The 23863-nt window shown below is 45.0% G+C and overlaps 2 protein-coding genes across 7 annotated transcripts in view; both read left to right on the plus strand.

The window, feature by feature from the left end:
• Nucleotides 1-23863, plus strand: part of LOC120991489 (interferon-inducible GTPase 5-like) — a 166317-nt gene that overhangs the window by 50405 nt on the left and 92049 nt on the right. The gene's annotated exons all lie outside the window — the stretch shown is intronic.
• Nucleotides 15806-22844, plus strand: LOC120991542 (interferon-inducible GTPase 5-like). Its single transcript, XM_040420333.1, has 2 exons — nucleotides 15806-15940; nucleotides 20773-22844. The coding sequence occupies exon 2, from the start codon at nucleotides 20789-20791 to the stop codon at nucleotides 21974-21976; it is 1188 nt and encodes a 395-aa protein (XP_040276267.1). The 5' UTR covers nucleotides 15806-15940; nucleotides 20773-20788; the 3' UTR covers nucleotides 21977-22844.

The raw sequence follows: 23863 nt of genomic DNA on the forward strand, positions 1-23863 counted from the left end.
CCTACAGCATCCCCAGTAGTTATAATGCCCTACCTATAGTGTCCCCAGTAATAAGACCTACTGTAGTATGCCCAGTAATTATAATGCACCCTGTGGTAGCCCCTTTATTTATAATACCCCTTGTAGTGTCCCCAGTAGTTATAATGTCCTCTATAGTGCCCCCAGTATTTATAAGACCCTCTGAAGTAGCCCCAGCAATTATAATGACACCTGCAGTACCTCCTGTAGTTATAATGTGCCCCAGTATTTATAATGCACCCTATAGTAGTACTCCACTATTTACAGTATAATGCACCCTGTAGGTCTAATGCTCCCCTAAAGTGCCCCCTGTAGTTATAATGCCCCCCTGCAGTGCTCCGTGTATTTTTTTTATTTTTTTTTATAATTGTATGTTTTATTGATTTTTAACCATTAAGGTCAAAATACAAAGTACAAATATCAGACTTTTTGTTCTTTACAGCAAGTCCACTTACACTGGACATACATGCATACATGAAACAGAATACTCTTGTATTACCTTTTATCATATACAACCTTAAATGATATAACCACATAAAGACAAGACGAGAGTACAAAAGGAAGGGTCGGGGAAAGAAAAAGACGAAGTACAGAAGGTCATCTCTAATCCACTGTAGGTAATGCGTGGCGTCAGTTGACCTACACCTGTTAGGTGGCGTCCCTATTTCATTACTAATTCTCAAATCTATTCCACTCTTCCCATACCTTGTAAAAAGTGTCAACCTTGTCCGACAGTAGGGTGGTCAAATATTCCATACTCCTCACATCTCTAATCCTCGCTCTCAGTACCTCATATGAGGGTGGGCAGACTGTCTCCAGTGTCGGGCTATTAGACACTTAGTCCGCTGTGAGTATGTGTTGGACTATCCTAGTTTTCCCCTTGGGGAGGGTTCTCGGGAAGACATTAAGTCAATAGCACATGGGTTCCAATGGGATCTCCAACGATAACACGTCATCGATCAGTTTCTAAACCATACCCCAAAAAGGGCACACCAGGGGGAAACTCAGATGAGGCAGCTCTCCAGCTGAAGCCCCACATCTCCAACAAACATTTGGAACGGAGGGGTTTAATCTGTGCAGTACGGCAGGCGTGTGATACCAGTGCACGAGGATTTTATACTGGTTTTCTTTGTGTCAGACACAAATATAGGAGGAAGCTGCTCTACGCCATATAACTCGCCATGTATCAAGCGAGAGAGGATACCCTAAGAAACCCTCCCATTTGCACATATAGGGATGTTTAATAAACTGTTCCGGGGTTGAGGTAGTGAGCAGCTGAAAAAGAGACGAAATAAGTCCCTCTGAGGATGCGGTCAGTTTACACAGCTTTTCAAAAGGTGCAGGCAAGGAGACTGTCTGCCCTGCAAATAGAGAGGTATAGAAATGAAGGATCTGCAGATAAGAATAATGAGATGCCAGGGGTAGGTTACACCTCGTTCTCAGGGTATCGAATGGGAAAGGTTTCAACGTGACATAATCAACTATGTCTACCAGACGGAATAGTCTGCATTGGAACCATGGACGCGAGAAATCCGAGGAGGTGCTTTGGTCCGTGTAAAAGCCGCCTTGCAGATATAGTCCCCTGTAGTTCACCCTGTATAATAATGACCCCTAATGTGCTCTCTGTATTATAATGTCTCCTGTAGTGCAATTATGTGAAATGCCCCCCCCCCCGTAATAGCCCCAGTAGTGTTGATATAGATATATATTGTGACACAGTAAAAGGTCTGGTCTGGAGGGGAAGGTATTGCATGTGCTGCTGGACTGATTGACAGCCAGGTGAGGCCAAGCACCGGACTGGATCTTAGGTGCCGGTCCAGGCTTTGCCGACACCTGACTGTCTTAAAAGCCAGCTGGACGGCGGCAGTGGGGGAAGGCCTGTGCCTGGGCGAATGCTTGCCCCAAACAGGTCGACTAAAAATCTGGACTTAACCTTTGGCGTGGATCTGTTGGTAAAGTGTGAACACACGCCTGGACTTGGACTCTTTATGCAGAAACTGCAGCATGGTGTGAATGAACACCAGGACTTTCAACTAAGGTGAAGTTGGTTACTGAGATGTTAAACCTGCTTGTGTGAATAAAACACTGCAGTTTGATCAAGAAGTGTTTTTGGTGCCTTTGTTCTGCGTCCGCTCACCCTGCCTACCAGAGTGAATCCGCAATATATATATAGATATATAACTAAAAAAACACTCAACTGACTCCCGCTCCATGTCACCATCTGTGATTCTATGATGCAGGCCACGGCTGTTTGGCCTTTTGCCTCGTGCACTAGGGTTCAGGGAGTGTGATGATAAGATTACGAAAGCCTGTGCCATGATGGTTCCACTGCCCCACTATAACAAGATGCCCCCAAACACAGGTCAGCCACCACCTGAGGTTAGATATTCATCTTGCCTCATGGCAGATATTGCCCTTCATCAGCTGGGTCTCTTAAAAAGATTTAACTTGGGGATACTTCTAAGGGCATTGTCTAAGTAGCTCCCTTGATCTTCACCCTTTAACCCTTGTAAAGGGATCTGGACTCTCAGAGTAGTCTCTGATCAAGCGATTACTGACCCACGGGGCTCAGGAGACATAGTCAGGGTTAGTCCAAAGTCAGGGCAGGCAGCGTTTGTAGGACCCAATAAACAGTACAAAGTCAAGGGTCAGAAAGGAGATCAGACTGAGGTCAGATCAAGCAACTAAGGGTCAAATTCGTGAAACAAAAGTCGGTACACAGGCAGATGAAGGTAGAAACGGCACACCTTTCAGGAATGTGTCAGCCCTACCCTAAGTCTTTGCTCTCTCACTGGGTGAGTAGGCAGTCTTAGATAAATATTAAAACCATATCAGCACTTTTGGTTAAACAGACAGCTGTCCCTGATAACACAGGGTGCAAAGTCCATCAAAAGTGGCTACTGAATGCAACGGCACAATCAGCTTGACCAGTTATAATTGTATGACTTGTAATTCTGAGTACCAGCCAGACTAATTTCACTTGTAGGAGGAAGGTTACTATAGACTCTGGTAATTATTACAGAATCTCCCTGGTATGACCACCTGTAGATGCATGCCCCAGGTTCCTCCAAGTCTCTCAGTATGAGGTCAGTTTGGCATTTGACCAGGCAGTAATGCAATCGGCCAATACTGAACTTGTTTGAGGCTAATAAGATGCTTCGGTCACAATACACAGCATCTAGCCTCTATCAATCACTTTCACAGTCTCTCTCGAGTGACCCCTCTGAGGGCTTCCAGTCTCCAGGACAGATTTCTCCCTCTAACCTTCTCCACAGGGCAGTATCTCAGTCTCCACTTCTCCTCGAGCTTCAGTCACTATTTCCCTGCCTCCAACACTGCATGCTCCTCACTGTCTCTCAGCAAGTCTCTCATGCACTAACTGCTGACACGCTCTGACTTCCATGACCTGAGCCAGATCCTTGAGACCTACAGTCTCCTGACTGAGCTGCACTCCACGTGGTCTCAGCCACACACTGACTCACTTCCTGCATTCAGCTCTATATAACCCCTATGTAAATGTCCACAGTACTGCAGAGGCATTTAGTGGCAGCAATTAATATTGCTTGCACATATTTAATGCATTACATACAGTTTTCTGGGGGTTAGGTTTCAGACACTTGTAATTTAACCCCTTGCAGGTATCATTTGGCAGGGACAACATTAGGGGGAAACCTGTGGCAGGAATCAAAATAAATTTGATTTTTTAATATCATTTTTTAAATCATTATTTCTTTGGAGTGTGGGAGAAAACCCAAGCAACACATGGAGAACATAGAAACTCCATGCAGATGTTGTGCTTGGTTGGATTTGAACCTATATTCCAGCCTGGTTGGTTAATACACAGATTTATTCACTGAACGATCAAGCAAGTCACTGTTACTGTATTCCAGCCCACAATGTTATCTGCTCAGGTCTACCTGTCACAACCGTAAAACGCTCAGCTCCTCCTATTCCTGGACATTGAGAATGAATCCAAAAACTCACAGCAAGTTATTACTGAAGAGAAGAACAACTGAGTGCAGAGAGAGCGAGAGATGGAGACTGAGGTAAGAACATGACAATGAGGCAACGTTCATCTTTCATTACGGCAGCTGTAATATGAGGTTACTCTTTATCACCCATTTTGCAGTTTTTGTTTCATTTGAGAATAAAAAAAAGAGATATGTTGCTCTCTGGAAACTGTCAACAAGAAGTCTATCTGCCGTTGAGGGATCCCTTGATGTCTTTATTTTCATTGTTTCATCAGATATGTTGTGGGTCTGGTCCATGGGACACACAGCTGATATTGTAGGGGAAAGCAGAGTACAATCAGGTCGTTCCCTCCCCTGTAGTATCTGCTAGGACGACTCTCCAAACTCTAATAAGATAAATACTGCATAGACTAAGAGAACGAAAACATTCATGAGAATATGGTTATGTGTCGATATTACCACAAAGCTGAATGACAGAAGTGTTATTACTATGTAATGTTTGATTTAGTTTCTACATGTACCATACCTTCTGAATTCTTGTGAATGGTGGAGGTCCCTGTAGTCAGACAATCACCGATTAGATGCTGATGGCATATCCTAGTGAAATGCCATTAATGTCTTTACCCAGACAACCTCTTAAAATAAACTTTAATTGGACGAAATATTTGTACTGAAGTCTACCCGATCACGACTTGGAAGAGTATGCGTCAATCCAATACTCCAGCAAGCCAGTCCAACCCTGCCTGGTCATCTATTCTCCTAACCGTTTATCAATCCAAAAACTGATTTTAGTAAGTAAAGATGAAGTTCTGTTCTCCTTGTTTTTCTGCAGGTCGATAAGTTAAAAATGGATTCTGTTTATGACATCATCACCGAAGAAGAATTGCAAGAAATGAAGTCTGCTTTAGAAGATGGTAACCTCTGTGAAGCAACTGAAAGACTCAGTGAGTCCCTTAAGGAAATAGAGAATGCCCCATTAAACATTGCCATCACAGGAGAGTCGGGAACAGGAAAGTCCACTTTTGTTAATGTCATCCGTGGAATGGAAGATGAAGAAGAAGGCTCTGCCAAAACTGGTGTGGTGGAGACAACCAAGGAGCCCATGCCGTACACCAATCCACTATTTCCTAACGTGACTGTTTGGGATCTTCCAGGAATAGGAACTCCAAATTTTGTAGCAGACAATTATCTTCAGTCTGTTAAATTCAGTCGATACGATTTTTTCATCATTATATCATCAGAACGCTTCAAGAAAAATGATATTGACCTTGCGAAGGCGATTCAGGCTATGGACAAGAAATTCTACTTTGTGAGATCCAAAGTTGATGACGACTTGCATGCCTCCAAGGTACGAAGGAAGAAGACATACAATGAAGAGAGCATACTTCAAGATATCAGAGATAATTGCATTCAAAGTCTCACTGTTGGAGGAATCATCGAGCCACAAGTGTTTCTCCTCTCATGCCTAAAGCTGAATAAGTACGATTTTCTCAAAATGCAGGACACTCTAGAAAAAGAGCTTCCGAAACATAAGAGACACATATTCCTTATCTCTCTACCTAACATTTCTCTGCCGATTCTTGAGAAGAAGCGTGAGGCTCTGAAGAAGGACATCTGGAAGTTGGCTACTCTTTCGTGTGCAGTTGCTACAGTCCCGATCCCAGGCCTGTCTGTAGCTTGTGATGTAGGAATCCTGGTGAAAGCCATGATAAACTACCAGAAAGCTTTTGGCTTAGATGACTGCTCTCTAAAAAAGTTGGCCAACAAGTTTGATAAAGACACGAACGAGTTGAGATCAGTGATCAAGTCCCCTTTAGTAGTACGGGAGATAAATAAAGAGCTTGTCACCACTTTACTAACCAAAGGGATCATGGGGGGTCTCATGATATTTGAGTATGTTGTTAGCAACATCCCAGTGTTTGGTATCATCGCAGCAGGGGGCATCTCGTTTGGTACCACTTACTGGATGCTCTGTGGTTTCCTTAAAGACATGGCTGAAGATGCGGATCGGGTTCTTAGGAAGGCATTAGAGTCACCCGTTTAAAGAGGACCTTTCACGTGTATAAACTATGTGAACCGAGTATGCTGCCATATAGAGCGGCGCCCGGGGATCTCACTGCACTTACTATTATCCCCGGGCGCCGCTCCGTTCTCCCGTTATAGGCTCCGGTACCTTTGCTCCTTAAGTTATAGTAGGCGGGTCTTCCCTTGTCCTGTGGGCGTCTCCTTCTCCTAGGCTGCAGCGCTGGCCAATCGCAGCGCACAGCTCACAGCCTGGGAGGTTTTTTTCTCCCAGGCTATGAGCTGTGCGCTGCGATTGGCCAGCGCTGCAGCCTAGGAGAAGGAGACGCCCACAGGACAAGGGAAGACCCGCCTACTATAACTTAAAAAGCAAAGGTACCGGAGCCTATGACGGGAGAACAGAGCGGCGCCCAGGGATAATAGTAAGTGCAGTGAGATGCCCGGGCGCCGCTCTATATGGCAGCATACTCGGTTCACATAGTTTATACAGGTGAAAGGTCCTCTTTAAGTTGCCCTTCGCACTGCCTTTTTTGCTGGCGGCCTTGTGGCAGAATTCGGCTGGCGGCCTTGTGCTTCCTTCGTCCCATTGTTTTCAATGGGAGGGAGCGCTAAAGAACATGCGGTGGCGGTTTAAAGCCACAACTGTGCCAAGAAGAGAATACTGAAGATGCAGTGCAAGTTCTTATGAATGCATTAGAATAACCTTTATGCCATAGATTAAGATATCAGAACAACTCCCACATATGGGATACAACAAAATGTTTGAGAACAGTTACTAAGAGGGTGTCCTGGGTTTACACTAGAGCACAAAGTGGGACTAAAAATAAAAGATACTGCCACTGCTTCTCCCATTCTGATGCTTCCTGGTCCATCAGGAGATGCCTGGAGATGGTTGTTAGGCCAATCGCGGAGGGAGATCAATGCTGTCCCCAGTGATTGGCTGAGCAGGTATCTTCAGGCCTGTGTGTGAAGACAGGACCAGGAAGCTGAGACCAGATGGAACCCAGGAAGCAGGAGCAGCAGGAGATCAGTGATGAATTTTTTTTTTTTTATATCACAGTTTGAGCCCTTTCTAAAGAATTTCTCCCCTGAGACAACCCCTTTAAGAACTGATTCAATGATCTACATTTGTGAGGCAATTTTTTTTATATGTTTGTTGTTCTTTTTTTTTTTTTTTTTTATCTCTTCCTTTTTTTCCTATAGAAATATATGACTTAAAGGGAATCTGTCACCAGCGACCTCCCTATGAAACTATTTGCATAGACACACGGTTCACCTGGTCAAAACGCTTTTCTTCTGTTGATCTGAGGCTCGGTTCCAGAGTTATGAAACTTTTTCTTAATAAATTAGACCTTAGTTGCAATGATGGCATCACCATTGCTCTTGTTGCACCCAAACTCTGCCCTTTTCTGTGGCCAGCCCTTCCTTTACTGTTTTGATTGACAGGGAAAGGCAGCGGCAAAGCAGCCGGGGAGGGGCTGTCCATGGAAATGGGCGGAGCTTGTGAATAGCAAGAGCAGAGGTGACGCCCTCTGTGCACCAAAGGTCTAATTTGCTTATTAAGAAAAAGCTTTATAACTTGGGAATGGATGGAGAGATCAAACCCTAAAATCATATTTAGTGAGAAAAGCTTTAGAGGGAGGTCAGTGGTAGAAACGTCAGGTGAGGCCTGTGACAAGATCAACGCTGGAGGTAGGCCTGTGAAATTACCATCATGGGGGACCAATTGAGGCAGCCACAGATAGATATTTAGTAAGGATAGCTGGGACAGCAAAGGTATTAGGGAAGGCCTGCGGAGGACAATATTAGGGGTAGGCCTGTGGCAGAATTCAAATGGACCAGAAGACTGAGGAGTTGTCAGGGCTGTGACTGTCAGCAATGTGTTGACTGTTTCCAAGTAGGAAAATGGAGTATATGACACGATGTCACCAGATAACAAGTCAACAAATAATGACAATTTATATGAAACGATGGTGAACCTGACTTTGTACATCCCTTGAAGGGCAAAGATGGTTTCCATTATAAGTTTTTTTTCTAGGACCCTGCTTTCTTGAAATGTTATTATATGAGTTGGAAAACTGTAATTTTCATAATTTCACCAATCTTTGTAAAAAAATAAAAATAATATTTGGATGTTTCCTATTTTTGTTGTGTTTTTTATTGCTGATCCTAATATTGTGAACGGGGAATCCGTGCAACATCTTCTGTGCAATACATTTCATCTTGGTGATGTAAAAGGTTTCTACGTAATATCTGAATTGATGATCTATCCTCCAGATAGGTCATCAGTATCTGATTGGTTGGGGTCCGACACCCCATGGGCAAAAAGGAGCTACAGTATGAAGAAGACTCATCGGGTAAAGGAGACAGAAATTAAATAATAGGCCAGACTGGGGGCTGTGTATGTGCCCAAACTTTATCAAACCATAAGCTGGTATCAGCTAGGGTGGCATCAACCTTCTTGTAGAGAAGAAATCTATTAACTTTCAGAATCATCTCGGATGTAGAAAGAGTCGGGGATCTCTACCTGGTGGCAGCCTGTATCTGTATCCTAGCAGCCATAAGAATATACTGCAGAACACTGGCATAGCTATAGGGGTCGCAGTTGCCCCCCATGCCCCCAGTGCGGCTGTATATTTCCCTTTATAAGCTGCAATGCAGTATGCACTAGTATGAAGGAGCCTGTGGAGTGAAGCGCTGTACTTACCCCTCTTCCTGTTCTCTCTTCCCGGGGTCCACGCTGCTGTGTCCTGGCTGCCTGCAGCCTGAGGACGTACAGAGCGCACTGTGACCTGACTCTGCAGCCAGGTCACTGTGCAGCGCGGGCCCTGAGAGGAGAACGAGGAGACGACCAGACCAGGAGAATAGCAGCGGAGCAGGAGAGGTAAGTTTATTTATTTTAAAGTTTGATCTGAGGTCTGATATGGGGGATCTGAGAGGTCTAATGGGGGTCTGGAGGTCTAATGGCAGTCTGATTGGGGGTCTGGAGGTCTGATGAAGGTCTGATTGGGGGTCTGGAGGTCTAATGTGAGGTCTGATATGGGGGATCTGAAAGGTCTAATGGGGGTCTGGAGGTCTGATTGGGGGTCTGGAGGTCTGATTGGGTATCTGGAATTCTGATTGGGGGTCTCAAGGTCTAATGTGGGCCTGATTGAGGGTCTGGAGGTCTGATTGGGGGTCTGGAAGACTAATGGGGGTCTGATTGGAGATCTGGAAGTCCAATGAGGTCTGATTGGGGGTCTGGTGGTGTAATGGGGGTCTGGAGATCTAATGGCAGTCTGATTGGGGTCTGGAGGTCTGATGGAGGTCTGATTGGGGGACTGGGGTTCTGATTAGGGGACTTACATGACAGTCTGTGTATGTAAGAGTGCATACATGTATGAAAGTGTGTGTATGTGAGAGTGCATGTATGACAGTCTGTGTATGTGAGAGTGCCTGCATGTATGACAGTCTGTGTATGTGAGAGTGCATGTATGACAGTCTGTGTATGTGAGAGTGCCTGCATGTATGACAGTGTGTGCATGTGAGAGTGCCTGCATGTATGACAGTGTGTGCATGTGAGAGTACCGGCATGTATGACAGTCTGTATATATGAGAGTGCCTGCATGTATGACAGTCTGTGTATGTGAGAGTGCCTGCATGTATGACAGTGTGTGTATGTGAGAGTACATACATGTATGACAGTGTGTATATGTGAGAGTGCCTGCATGTGTGACAGTGTGTGCATGTGAGAGTACCGGCATGTATGACAGTCTGTATATATGAGAGTGCCTGCATGTATGACAGTCTGTGTATGTGAGAGTGCCTGCATGTATGACAGTGTGTGTATGTGAGAGTACATACATGTATGACAGTGTGTGTATGTGAGAGTGCCTGCATGTATGACAGTGTGTGCATGTGAGAGTACCGGCATGTATGACAGTCTGTATATATGAGAGTGCCTGCATGTATGACAGTCTGTGTATGTGAGAGTGCCTGCATGTATGACAGTGTGTGTATGTGAGAGTACATACATGTATGACAGTGTGTATATGTGAGAGTGCCTGCAAGTGTGACAGTGTGTGCATGTGAGAGTACCGGCATGTATGACAGTCTGTATATATGAGAGTGCCTGCATGTATGACAGTCTGTGTATGTGAGAGTGCCTGCATGTATGACAGTCTGTGTATGTGAGAGTGCCTGCATGTATGACAGTGTGTGTATGTGAGAGTGCCTGCATGTATGACAGTGTGTGTATGTGAGAGTGCCTGCATGTGTGACAGTGTGTGTATGTGAGAGTGCCTGCATGTATGACAGTGTGTGTATGTGAGAGTGCCTGCATGTGTGACAGTGTGTGTATGTGAGAGTGCCTGCATGTATGACCGTGTGTGTATGTGAGAGTGCCTGCATGTATGACAGTGTGTATATGTGAGAGTACATACATGTATGACAGTGTGTATATGTGAGAGTGCCTGCATGTATGACAGTCTGTGTATGTGAGAGTGCATCTATGACAGTGTGTGTATGTGAGAGTGCCTGCATGTATGACAGTCTGTGTATGTGAAAGTGCCTGCATGTATGACAGTGTGTGTATGTGAGAGTGCCTGCATGTATGACAGTCTGTGTATGTGAGAGTGCCTGCATGTATGACAGTGTGTGTATGTGAGAGTGCCTGCATGTATGACAGTGTGTGTATGTGAGAGTGCATGTATGACAGTCTGTGTATGTGAGAGTACATACATGTATGACAGTGTATATATGTGAGAGTGCCTGCATGTGTGACAGTGTGTGTATGTGAGAGTGCCTGCATGTATGACAGTGTGTATATGTGAGAGTACATACATGTATGACAGTGTATATATGTGAGAGTGCCTGCATGTGTGACAGTGTGTGTATGTGAGAGTGCCTGCATGTATGACAGTGTGTATATGTGAGAGTACATACATGTATGACAGTGTGTATATGTGAGAGTACATACATGTATGACAGTGTGTGCATGTGAGAGTGCATGCATGTGTGACAGTGTGTGTATGTGAGAGTACCGGCATGTATGACAGTGTGTGTATGTGAGAGTAACGGCATGTATGACAGTCTGTGTATATGAGAGTGCATGCATGTATGACAGTGTGTGTATGTGAGAGTGCCTGTATGTATGACAGTGTGTGTATGTGAGAGTATCGGCATGTATGACAGTGTGTGTATGTGAGAGTACCGGCATGTATGACAGTCTGTGTATATGAGAGTGCATGCATGTATGACAGTGTGTGTGTGTGAGAGTGCCTGCATGTATGACAGTCTGTGTATGTGAGAGTGCATGCATGTATGAAAGTGTGTGTATGTGAGAGTACCGGCATGTATGATAGTGTGTGTATGTGAGAGTAACGGCATGTATGACAGTCTGTGTATATGAGAGTGCATGCATGTATGACAGTGTGTGTATGTGAGAGTGCCTGCATGTATGACAGTCTTTGTATGTGAGAGTGCCTGCATGTATGACAGTCTGTGTATGTGAGAGTGCCTGCATGTATGACAGTCTGTGTATGTGAGAGTGCATGTATGACAGTCTGTGCATGTGAGAGTGCATGTATGACAGTCTGTGTGAGAGTGCCTGCATGTATGACAGTGTGTGTATGTGAGAGTGCATGTATGACAGTCTGTGTATGTGAGAGTGCCTGCATGTGTGACAGTGTGTGTATGTGAGAGTGCCTGCATGTATGACAGTGTGTGTATGTGAGAGTACCGGCATGTATGACAGTCTGTGTATATGAGAGTGCATGCATGTATGACAGTGTGTGTATGTGAGAGTGCCTGCATGTATGACAGTCTGTGTATGTGAGAGTGCATGTATGACAGTCTGTGTATGTGAGAGTGCATGTATGACAGTGTGTGTATGTGAGAGTGCCTGCATGTATGACAGTGTGTGTATGTGAGAGTGCCTGCATGTATGACTGTGTGTATGTGAGAGTGCCTGCATGTATGACAGTGTGTGTATGTGAGAGTGCCTGCATGTATGACTGTGTGTATGTGAGAGTGCCTGCATGTATGACAGTCTGTGTATGTGAGAGTGCATGTATGACAGTGTGTGTATGTGAGAGTGCCTGCATGTATGACAGTGTGTGTATGTGAGAGTGCCTGCATGTATGACTGTGTGTATGTGAGAGTGCCTGCATGTATGACAGTGTGTGTATGTGAGAGTGCCTGCATGTATGACTGTGTGTATGTGAGAGTGCCTGCATGTATGACAGTCTGTGTATGCGAGAGTACATACATGTATGACAGTGTGTGTATGTGAGAGTACCGGCATGTATGACAGTCTGTGTATGTGAGAGTGCATGTATGACAGTCTGTGTATGTGAGAGTACATACATGTATGACAGTGTATATATGTGAGAGTGCCTGCATGTGTGACAGTGTGTGTATGTGAGAGTGCCTGCATGTATGACAGTCTGTGTATGTGAGAGTGCATGTATGACAGTCTGTGTATGTGAGAGTACATACATGTATGACAGTGTATATATGTGAGAGTGCCTGCATGTGTGACAGTGTGTGTATGTGAGAGTGCCTGCATGTATGACAGTGTGTATATGTGAGAGTACATACATGTATGACAGTGTGTATATGTGAGAGTGCCTGCATATGTGACAGTGTGTGCATGTGAGAGTGCATGCATGTATAAAAGTGTGTGTATGTGAGAGTACCGGCATGTATGACAGTGTGTGTATGTGAGAGTAACGGCATGTATGACAGTCTGTGTATATGAGAGTGCATGCATGTATGACAGTGTGTGTATGTGAGAGTGCCTGCATGTATGACAGTCTTTGTATGTGAGAGTGCCTGCATGTATGACAGTCTGTGTATGTGAGAGTGCCTGCATGTATGACAGTCTGTGTATGTGAGAGTGCATGTATGACAGTCTGTGCATGTGAGAGTGCATGTATGACAGTCTGTGTGAGAGTGCCTGCATGTATGACAGTGTGTGTATGTGAGAGTGCATGTATGACAGTCTGTGTATGTGAGAGTGCCTGCATGTGTGACAGTGTGTGTATGTGAGAGTGCCTGCATGTATGACAGTGTGTGTATGTGAGAGTACCGGCATGTATGACAGTCTGTGTATATGAGAGTGCATGCATGTATGACAGTGTGTGTATGTGAGAGTGCCTGCATGTATGACAGTCTGTGTATGTGAGAGTGCATGTATGACAGTCTGTGTATGTGAGAGTGCATGTATGACAGTGTGTGTATGTGAGAGTGCCTGCATGTATGACAGTGTGTGTATGTGAGAGTGCCTGCATGTATGACAGTGTGTGTATGTGAGAGTGCATGTATGACAGTCTGTGTATGTGAGAGTGCCTGCATGTGTGACAGTGTGTGTATGTGAGAGTGCCTGCATGTATGACAGTGTGTGTATGTGAGAGTACCGGCATGTATGACAGTCTGTGTATATGAGAGTGCATGCATGTATGACAGTGTGTGTATGTGAGAGTGCCTGCATGTATGACAGTCTGTGTATGTGAGAGTGCATGTATGACAGTCTGTGTATGTGAGAGTGCCTGCATGTATGACAGTGTGTGTATGTGAGAGTGCCTGCATGTATGACTGTGTGTATGTGAGAGTGCCTGCATGTATGACAGTGTGTGTATGTGAGAGTGCCTGCATGTATGACAGTGTGTGTATGTGAGAGTGCCTGCATGTATGACAGTCTGTGTATGTGAGAGTGCATGTATGACAGTGTGTGTATGTGAGAGTGCCTGCATGTATGACAGTGTGTGTATGTGAGAGTGCCTGCATGTATGACAGTCTGTGTATGTGAGAGTGCATGTATGACAGTGTGTGTATGTGAGAGTGCCTGCATGTATGACAGTGTGTGTATGTGAGAGTGCCTGCATGTATGACTGTGTGTATGTGAGAGTGCCTGCATGTATGACAGTCTGTGTATGCGAGAGTACATACATGTATGACAGTGTGTGTATGTGAGAGTACCGGCATGTATGACAGTCTGTGTATATGAGAGTGCATGTATGACAGTCTGTGTATGTGAGAGTGCATGTATGACAGTCTGTGTATGTGAGAGTACCGGCATGTATGACAGTCTGTGTATATGAGAGTGCATGTATGACAGTCTGTGTATGTGAGAGTGCCCTCATGTATGACAGTGTGTGTATGTGAGAGTGCCTGTGAGGATGTGTGAAAAAGACCCATTCATTTCAATGGGGCTACAAGTGATGCAGACAGCACACCGCGTGTTGCCCGCATCCGTACTTCTGTTCCTCGGCCCTGCAAAAAAGATAGAACATGTCCTATTCTTGTCTCAGCATTTTCTAACATAGGATGCACGCGGGCAGTTGCGAACTGAAAACACATATGGCCGTCTAAATGGTCCCTTAGGCCGGCACCACAAGGTGGCTGCGGCTGCAACACACACTGCGCGGCCGAAGCCTGAAGCAACGCTGCTCTACACCGCAACTAGTAAAGTAAATGGGGCCGTGACCCGACAGCCACACAAAATCCAACCTGCTGAATTTCTTGCGACTTTCTGATTGTGATTGTAAGAAACTTGAAGGTCACAATGCGACCCCGTTCATTTTAACTCCATGCATTGCAGCATTGTGCTGCTGGGGCCCTTGGTTGCAGGACACATTGTTGGCCAAAAGCGCTGTGCAGCCTTATATGCTCCTTGGTCTTCCAGGATTATGCGCGTATTGTATATGTTTATGTCTGTGGTTTGTGGAGGGAGGGGGGCAGGCACATTCATTGCACAGGGGCCCTCTGCTGTCTGTGTCCGCCCCTTTATTGGGGGCACAGCGGAGACAGTATAGGGGGTGGCAGGATGGGGTGTTGAGAAGGTGAGGAGGAGGATGGAAAAGAAGGAAACTAAGATGTCTTTGTTATACTCTGCAGAGATGAGACACAGCTGAAAGAAGTCACCATGTGAGCGCTGCCCTCTCTTCAACTCTTCGGCGGGGGTGCTGGGTGTCGGATCCCCGCCAATCTGATATTGATGACCTATCCTGAGGATAGGTCATCAGTAGTAAAAAGAGGACAACCCCTTTTACAATAGGACTGAAGGGAAGGGGTTAGGTTCAGAATTGGGCATGGGGGGAGGGGACATTTAAATTTTTGCCTCAGGCAGCAGAAAGGCTAGGTTGTCCCTTGCCCCTGGCCACAAAGCGCTGAGGGAAGGGGGGGCCCAAGCTGAACGCTAGCACCTGGGCCCATGAGCCTTTAGCTAAGCCCCTGGTGCAGAAACTTATGTGAAGCAACTTTGTGGTTTGGCGCCGATGAGAAGAGGAGATCCTCTATGAAAACTCCACATAACAGTGATCTGATGGAATCCTAGTTCTGTTGAGGGCAGATCCACCATATGTGAAGCCTCAGGACAAATATGATGGAGCTTGGAGGGGACCATATATGTCATATGCAATACCGGCAGGAAAGACTCCATCAAGGTCACCTACCCACTACGTTTGCTAATCATAACGCAATTTAGAATAGAAGACCCAACTCAACAAGCTGTAGTCTCTCCTGCTTCCTTGAGGAACATACGCTGTCTTGGCTGAGCCCTAAATGTGAGCCCCGTGTTGCTGTTTTAAACATGTTTTTAGTTTCATGTCTTGGTTCTGGTGTCCAAACCTCCCAGTAATGTATTAGGCAAAAGGTGGTTGATGGTGGCCAGTGACATACCGACTGGCAGGAACACTGTGAAAACGAAAGAGGAAAGAGATTGAATTGGAGGTTCTACTCTGTTCTGAGTTGGATAATAACCTGCCAGCTTGTCTACAACATGTTTTGCTCAGCAGCTCAATCCAGTCCAGTGTACAATGCTATCTGACCAGTTTGACCAGTCACAACTCGTCCGGAGTTCATTTACTGGAAATCGAGAATAGAAACTGAGATCTGACAGCAGTGAAATCATTTATAAGAAATCTGTGGGCAAACAGCAGCAGTCGGAGGTAAGCAGACGTGAATGAGACGTGAATGTACTTTAGACTGAAGCTTCTCCTCTCCTTAAAGGGGTTCTCCGGGAATTAAGAAAAGGAAAATACTTAAATATTACTTTATTTTAAATCTATTCCCAAATACCTTTCATTAGTTATAGAGGCTCGTTTTATCTAGGGAGCAATCATCAGGGGAAATAAAATGGCCGCCACCCTATTAGTACACACAAAACCTGTCCTAATCACACAGCAGGACGAGTTACTTCACAGCACTGAGCTAAAGAGCTTCCTCATCCTCCTCTCTGTACTTCATGTCTCCTCATGAACTCCATTCCTACAGAGATTCAGCTGAAGATCTTATCATCTGTATTCAGGATCATAATACCTGACAAGTAGGAGAGGAGGCTGGGCAGCTGTTTAGTTCAGTGTTGTGAAGTAACTCATCCTGCTGTGTGATTAGGACAGGTTTTGTGTGTGCTAATAGGATGGCAGCCATTTTATTTCTCCTCATGATTGTTCCCCAGACAAAACAAATCATTATAACTAATAAAAGGTATTTGGGAATATATTTATAATAAGGCAATTTTAAAGTTTTCTCATTTGCTTAATTCCCGGAGAACCCCTTTAAAGTAAAATGCTGAACTTTTTGATCCACAGTCATCCTTAATTATTACACCTTTTTTGCAGTTTTTATGCAATTTGCAAACAATCTGTTGCTCTCTGGAGACCATCAGCATGCAGTCTATCTGCAATTGATGGATACTATTATGAGCTTAGTTTCAGTCTCAGCTCAGTATAAATGTCTAATACGCTTTTACAGGGTTGTCTCCTCATCGCACCAGGGGTAAAAGGATGGCTTTGTAGGGGGAGCGATGGACAGACAGGTGATGATATGATAGAATAGGATTGAAAGCTCACACTTAAATGACAACATAGACTCTGCTGTCATCTCTGCACAGATGGGTCATGTCATCAATGAGGAGTAACAGGTCAATGAAGTCAGAGTGCAACTCAAAAGGTTACAGACCTCAAGAAGCTGTGATGGGGCCCTTAAAGAAAAGTGGCCCCATTTAAGGGTTGGAACCCCACCAGAATGTGACAGATGCTGCAAAACAAATTCATTACACAGAGGTACAGCCCGTCTGATGGTTACTGCCACTTGAAGTGGTACAGTAGGCTTGGTGGTTACACTCACAAACTGTTGGGATCTTGTACTGTACTTGTTCTTTAGATTTGGATTTAGTGGTCTTTTACGGGGACCAGGAGGGCCATGCACAACACCACTAGAACTGCGAGGGTCAGGTTGTGCATAATATGGCTGCTGGTCGCCCCAACCTTCTGTGCCATTGTGGGTCTCTAGGTGGCTAACCCCTGCAACAAACTACTCAGCCTTGGAGTTTTTTTGCAGGGTTGCACCGGACACTTATTAATGGTTGCCCATCACCTCCATGGGTCCTTACAACCAATAGACTGCTAGCATTCATAGAATGACCTACTGACCACTATAATAGCTAGATACAAATGTGTACACTGACCAAAAACTAACACCACCAGATAAAGTCCTAGTAACTGGAACAGTAATGCCAAATAATTTGAACTTCTTTTTGGTTCTGCTGGGGCGGTATTTTGTTCTGCACTCTAGTATTGTTGGCTCTCTCTACTTCTGTTGTCCCGGCCTCTTGTGTTGCTCTGTCTTCTCTCAGATTAGACCCACCTACAACATGGGGCTACTTTTAGTTTTTTTTCCAGGGGCACTTTAAGTTCTCAGTTCTCCCATGTGTGGCCCACACATACTGTCTGGGTTGTTCTCTTCAGGACTTGTCTGGGTAGACAATCCTCACTATACACTGTCCATTACACCGAGCTTTGGTTCCTACACATTACAGTCTCTCTATCACACTCACTATTTCACTGGCTTATCTAATTGGTGTCTTATAAACCTTAGTACACAGTTCACACCCAAGTACCATGTCATTCATTTGTCCACTACAGTTTCAGTCTCCCCTTCTTCCTGCTCGTGATATATTTCTCTCTATCAGGTCTTACAAACACTGTGAGGCAGTATCTCATAGAAATACACTGGGAATTCTGCCCACAGCACATATCCACAGATATATAGTATAGACAGGCAGTGCGAGTCACAGGAGAACACTGTGAGGCTACATCTCATAGAAATACACTGGAGATTCTGCACACAGCACTCACAGATACTATCAGTGTAAGGCAGGTGACAGCAGTGTGAAGCTACATCTTATATGATACATTGGGGATTTTGCACACAGCACATACAGATTGTATAGACAGGAAGTATAAGTTGAAGAGAGCAGTGTGAATTTGTATCTCACAGATTATTGAGGAGATTCTGCACACTGCACACACATAGTATAGACAGGCAGTGCGAGTCAGGGGACAAGACTGTGAGGCTACATCTCATTGAAATACACTGGAGATTCTGCACACATAGATAGTGGCATTGTGAAGCAGGTGAGCGCAGTGTGAAGCTACATCTTATATGATACATTGTCGATTCTGTACACAGCACATACAGATTGTATAGACAGGAATTATGAGTTGTATGACAGTGTGAGTTGTATCTCATAGAATTTATGCAGCACGCCAGACCTGTAGGGTATTGCGAAGTGAGGTCACGGTTATGGGCAATCGAGGGTCACTCACTGTTTGGAGGAGAACCCTGGGAAGGCATGCGGCAGTGAAGGAGAAGTAGACACAAGTTCCTCTGGGGCACACTCTGTATGTAGGAACCAGGCCTGATGGTGGACGAGGTGCCCTGGATGTTGCAGGTGTTTTGAGTGCCTGAGGCAAGGTCCCTTTAAGGATCGTGACGCCAGTGCCTGTAACGGTGGCACACCGGTTTCCAGTAGCAATAAGTGAGGTACACAGATAGTATGGTGAACCAAACGTTGCTTTACTTTCAACAGTCCAACTTTGTACATACAAGATGATAATGCAGTCCCTTTTGTCATATATTTCACAAGCAGGCTTATTGCTCAACAATGGCAGGTAATAATCTTGCAAGATACTTGGAGGGTAAACAATTAATGCTTCACAGACCAGGATGCACTATCTCCACAGCTATTCTGGCTGGCTGTATCTCAAGGCCCGGATGCCTAAATGCTGGCTTTAATCCTTGGTACTTAATCTTCCTCCCATATTGACCCTTGCTCTCACTTTATAGTACCTCTGCCCATCAGCTTACTTATCTGAGCTGGTTGTACTGGCACTGCTTGGCTGGAGGGTAACTGCAGGTTTCTCCCAGGAGGACCATCCCTGCTTCTACTGGGGTTACTTCTTCTGTGTTAGCTGGATTCAGGGTCTCCAGGCAGGCTGTACTTCTCCACTAGCCTCCTGGTGGCAACTAGAAGCCTGGACTATCTAGCTGCATGTCAGGAGGAGGCCCTCAGCTTGTCTCTGGCTGGTGCCTTCTCACTTCTGTCCTCACAGACTCCTGACTATGACCTGACTCCTGCCTGTCTGGGCCTGAACATTTATACTAGGGGCTCCCTAGCTCCCTCTAGTGTCTAGGATGCCTAACTACACCCCAATAGGCCTGCTATGCATGTAACAGGGGAAACAATACATGTAAAAGCACATAGACAATACATTAGAATGCATGGATAAACATAATGCCACTGTCCCTTAGGAGTAGGAGTAACATGTGACCCAGTTGACCCTTGTGTAGTGCCCACCCCTACCTAGTGGGACACTACATATACAGGAGATTCTGCACACAGAACACACATAGTACAGACAGGTAGTGCTTTACAACTCTGTATCTATTTGCTGTATGGAATCACAGAAATCATATGTTCAGCAGCACTGGCCATAGAGAGGAACATGAAAGAAGGAACTACAGTATGTGAGAAGGTCTAAGGGAATATAAGTGCTGATGTCATTCTATAGATCACACAGGGGAGACTGCCCTTCTGTCTACACAGGAAATCAAACTCTGTACTGGTGATCAGATTGGGGTCCCATGGCCCCACTACCCAAAATGAAAATTTAAAAAATGTTTGGACACAACACAGCTCCATTCATGTGAACAGAGCCACACCATTTAAAGGGAACCTGTCACCAGTTTTATGGTGTCCTAACTAAGGGCAACATAAATAAGTGACTGATTCTCTTAGCACAATGCTGGGTCACTTTCTTTAATTGACCTAGTCAATCTGCCAACATCTTGTATTGAAAAGCTCCAGTTGATAATTATGAGTCCTGAATATTCATGAGCTCCTGACTCTCCCCGCCCACCTGCTGCTGATTGACAGTTATTTTCCATATGAATCAGCAGCAGGTGGGCAGGGGAGTGGCTATAGCTGTTAATTAAATAAACGCTGGACTCCATGACATCACGCTGGACTCAAATCAGCTCATTAGCATGCGGCATCTTTGTGTGTATAGTATGAGGTAACCATCTGTCACACCAGTAAGTGAATACATCTAAGGTACTTTTTAGTAGTTAATGATTGTATATAATTAGTTAGATTATAATCAAATATCCACATGACCGGTTCCCTTTAACTGTACCTTCTTCACTCTCAGAACTGGTGAAGGACTCAGCAGACGGACGACAACCAATAAGGAAGTAATTTCATTTCTGTGCAATTTTGAATTGATTTAACCCCTTTTAATTTGAGGGCCTAACTATATATTTAGAACTTTCATGGGGACAAAACTGAAGCGTTTTCATCCGGTTTTGAGATCCTCTGCCGGATCTCAAAACCGCAAAGGGGAACTAAGATGTAGCCTAATACTGCAGAACCCCTTTTCTACATCTCTGCTTGACCAGCCCCTTTTACAAGAACATTTTTGCTTATTTATCTCACCAGAGCTAAAACAGACAAGATGGATCCACAGGAAGAATTTTCTGGAGCTGAAGTGCAAGAGATAAAGTCTTACATACAAGATGGAGATCTCAGCGGTGCTATTGAAAGAATAAAGAGTTATTTAGAGAGTTTGGAAAACGCCACTTTGAACATTGCAGTAACGGGAGAGTCGGGGACTGGGAAATCCACTTTTATCAATACTTTCCTTGACTTGAGTGATGAAGATGGTGCAAAAACAGGAGTGGTGGAGACCACAATGAAGCCAGAGGCTTACCCCCATCCAAAATATAGAAATGTCAAGTACTGGGACCTTCCAGGGATAGGAACACCGAATTTTAAGGCAGAAGATTATCTCCATAAGGTCCATTTTGCTAACTATGACTTTTTCATCATTATTGCATCTGAACGCTTCAGGGAATGTAACATCCATCTTGCCCAGGCCGTGCAGGCCATGAAGAAAAAATTCTATTTTGTAAGATCAAAAATTGGGCAAGAAATGTATTCTTCTAAAAAGAAAAAGGGCAAGACGTTCCATGAGGAGACTATACTGGAAGAGATCAGGGAAGACTGCCTTAAATGTTTTCGAAAAGAAAATATTAACAACCCTGCGGTTTTTCTTCTTGACTGCTTGGAGAAAGGCAAATATGACTATGATCCACTGCAAGAAGTTATGGAGAGGGAACTTCCGAAACAGAAGAGATATGTCTTCCTGATGTCCTTGCCTAATATTTCTCTATCTGCGCTAGAAAAGAAGATGGAGGCTTTGAGGCAGCAGATATGGAAAAAGGCGACCCTGTCCTGTGCCGCCGCTGCGCTGCCTATTCCGGGTCTGGGTATCGCATGTGATCTCACCATTCTGGTGAAGACTATGAGAGAATATCAAACCGTATTCGGCTTGGATGAAGGCTCCCTCAACAAATTATGCCAACTCTCGGGTAAAAGCATGAGCAATTTGAAATCGGTGATCAAGTCCCCGCAAGTGATCGGAGAATTAAATAAAGAGATTGTCATTAAAATGATTTCGAAGGGAACCATGGGGGCGGTCATGCTGGCTGAACATCTGAAAAGCAGCATTCCCATGTTCGGCTCCTTGGCAGCAGGAGGCCTCTCGTATGCGATGACTTATAAGATGCTGAAAGGATTCTTGTTAGAATCTGCTCAGGATGCACAAAGGGTTCTTATAAAAGCCTCAGAAGATCAAGTTTAATGAATGGAAAGTAGAAAAGAGAAACAGAACTGCTCCCGATATCTTGTGCATGCGCAGTTGACTCCTACTTCCCTGGAACACTTGCTTCAGCATCATTGGTGGTTGGGACAGAGCTTGCCATTGAGCTGATTTTGCCAAACAGAGCTCTTGCAGAAGTCGGGCAAGGCAGTGACTGAACTCTGCCTCAGGTGTCAGCTAGGCAGGACTCTGTCACTATCTCTCCTGACTTCCAGTGCATGATCCAAGATCAAGTCAGAGTAAGTACACCCGGTTTCACAGCACATGCTGACACTGGACCCTCTTTGGCTTGTCAATCACTCATATGAACAGAACTGACTCAAGGTAGCCCCACAGAACAGCATTTTGAAGAGGCCACGGCGGTGAGGTGAGTGCCGTGGCCTCTTCCATAAGCCAGTGACATCACATTCATCAGTCACATGAGTTATGTGCAGTTTAGTCCCATTCAAGTGAAAAGGCCTGGGATGCAATACCAACCCCAGCCACTATATAATGTACAGCGCTGTGCTTGGTATTCTGTGAGGAGGCCGATAAACGTGACGTCACTGGCCCAGGAAGTGGTCACAGGGCTCACAACCTCTTCAAATAGCTGATCGGTGGTGATGCCGGGTGTTGGATCTCTACCAATCTGATATTGATGGCCTAACTGAAGGACAAACCATTAATATTCTACTCCCGTAAAACCTCCTTAAAGTATCTGATATTAACGGACAAGGTCGCCACGTATAGTTGGGTCTATAGAGACAGCTTCTTCTGGAGGAGAGCCATTTTGGAGGCCATATTAATATCAACACCTTCAAGACTGAAAAGCAAAGTCTGTGAATATCAATAAAGTTGTATCATAAGAGGATTCATCTCACTATTGATTTTCACTCGTCAGGTTCCGTCTTCAGATGTTAGAATAAATAAGAGACTCCTGTACTTCACTTTGCTGCTTGATTTGCAGAGGTTTATTAAGGTGGGATTTCCAGTACAATTAGTGCTGAACGTTTTTCGGCCATACGGCCTTCATCAGAAGTACTGTAACATACATGAAAACAGAGGAATCAGACGTGGAGCAAGTGCAATAAGGTGGTGGAAGCAGGTAACATCGTTCACAATCCATGTTCTACATACCGCTGCATCCTGCCCAGGGGGCCTGTTCAATCAGATACATGAATCGTGATGGTATAAAGAAGACATATACAGTACAGTATTAGGTAGAATACAGCATCAAGAGAAATGAAATGCTACGTGAGACATTTAGAAGTTCATATTAGAGATCCATGGTGCGTCAAGAGGGTCTCCGGTATCAATAGTTGGTGAGGTGGTGAAGCCATGCCAGTAGCTGTGGTCACAAGTAGGCTCAATCAATATATTGTAGATGTAAGGTACATAGACGGGCCTAGTGGATGTAATCAAGTCACAGTTAAGGATCCAGTCATAAAAGACACAGCAATATAAGAAAAACATTTCTGTGGAGGAGGACATGGGTGTAGCTTACCTGGCTGAGCCGCAGCGGGGTTTAGTTTAGAGGTTAGGAGGAAGCAATGGCCCTCTGGAGTATAGTGGCGCAAAAGTAGATGAGGCAAATGCCTCCTGAGTATGACACTGGGCCGCATGGCATGATGGTGTCCTTAAGAGTCCATACGCAGGAAGCGCACAAGGAGTAAGGTGGTACCGTGGGCCAGGATGTGGGAGGCTTGGGAGCTACTGCGCAAGCGCATAGGGTGGAGGGTAAAACAAAGATGGCCAGCGCTGTGGAATGATGCAGAGCACATGTGCCGCTAGAGCCGGGAATAGGGGAACGAAGGCAGCTGCATATGTATCAAATCAAAGCGCACAAGAATGAGTACAAGGATGGAGAGGGGGGGGAGGGACAGAGGGACA

Source organism: Bufo bufo, chromosome 1 (assembly GCF_905171765.1).
Source record: "Bufo bufo chromosome 1, aBufBuf1.1, whole genome shotgun sequence".
Taxonomy (NCBI): Eukaryota; Metazoa; Chordata; class Amphibia; order Anura; family Bufonidae; genus Bufo; species Bufo bufo.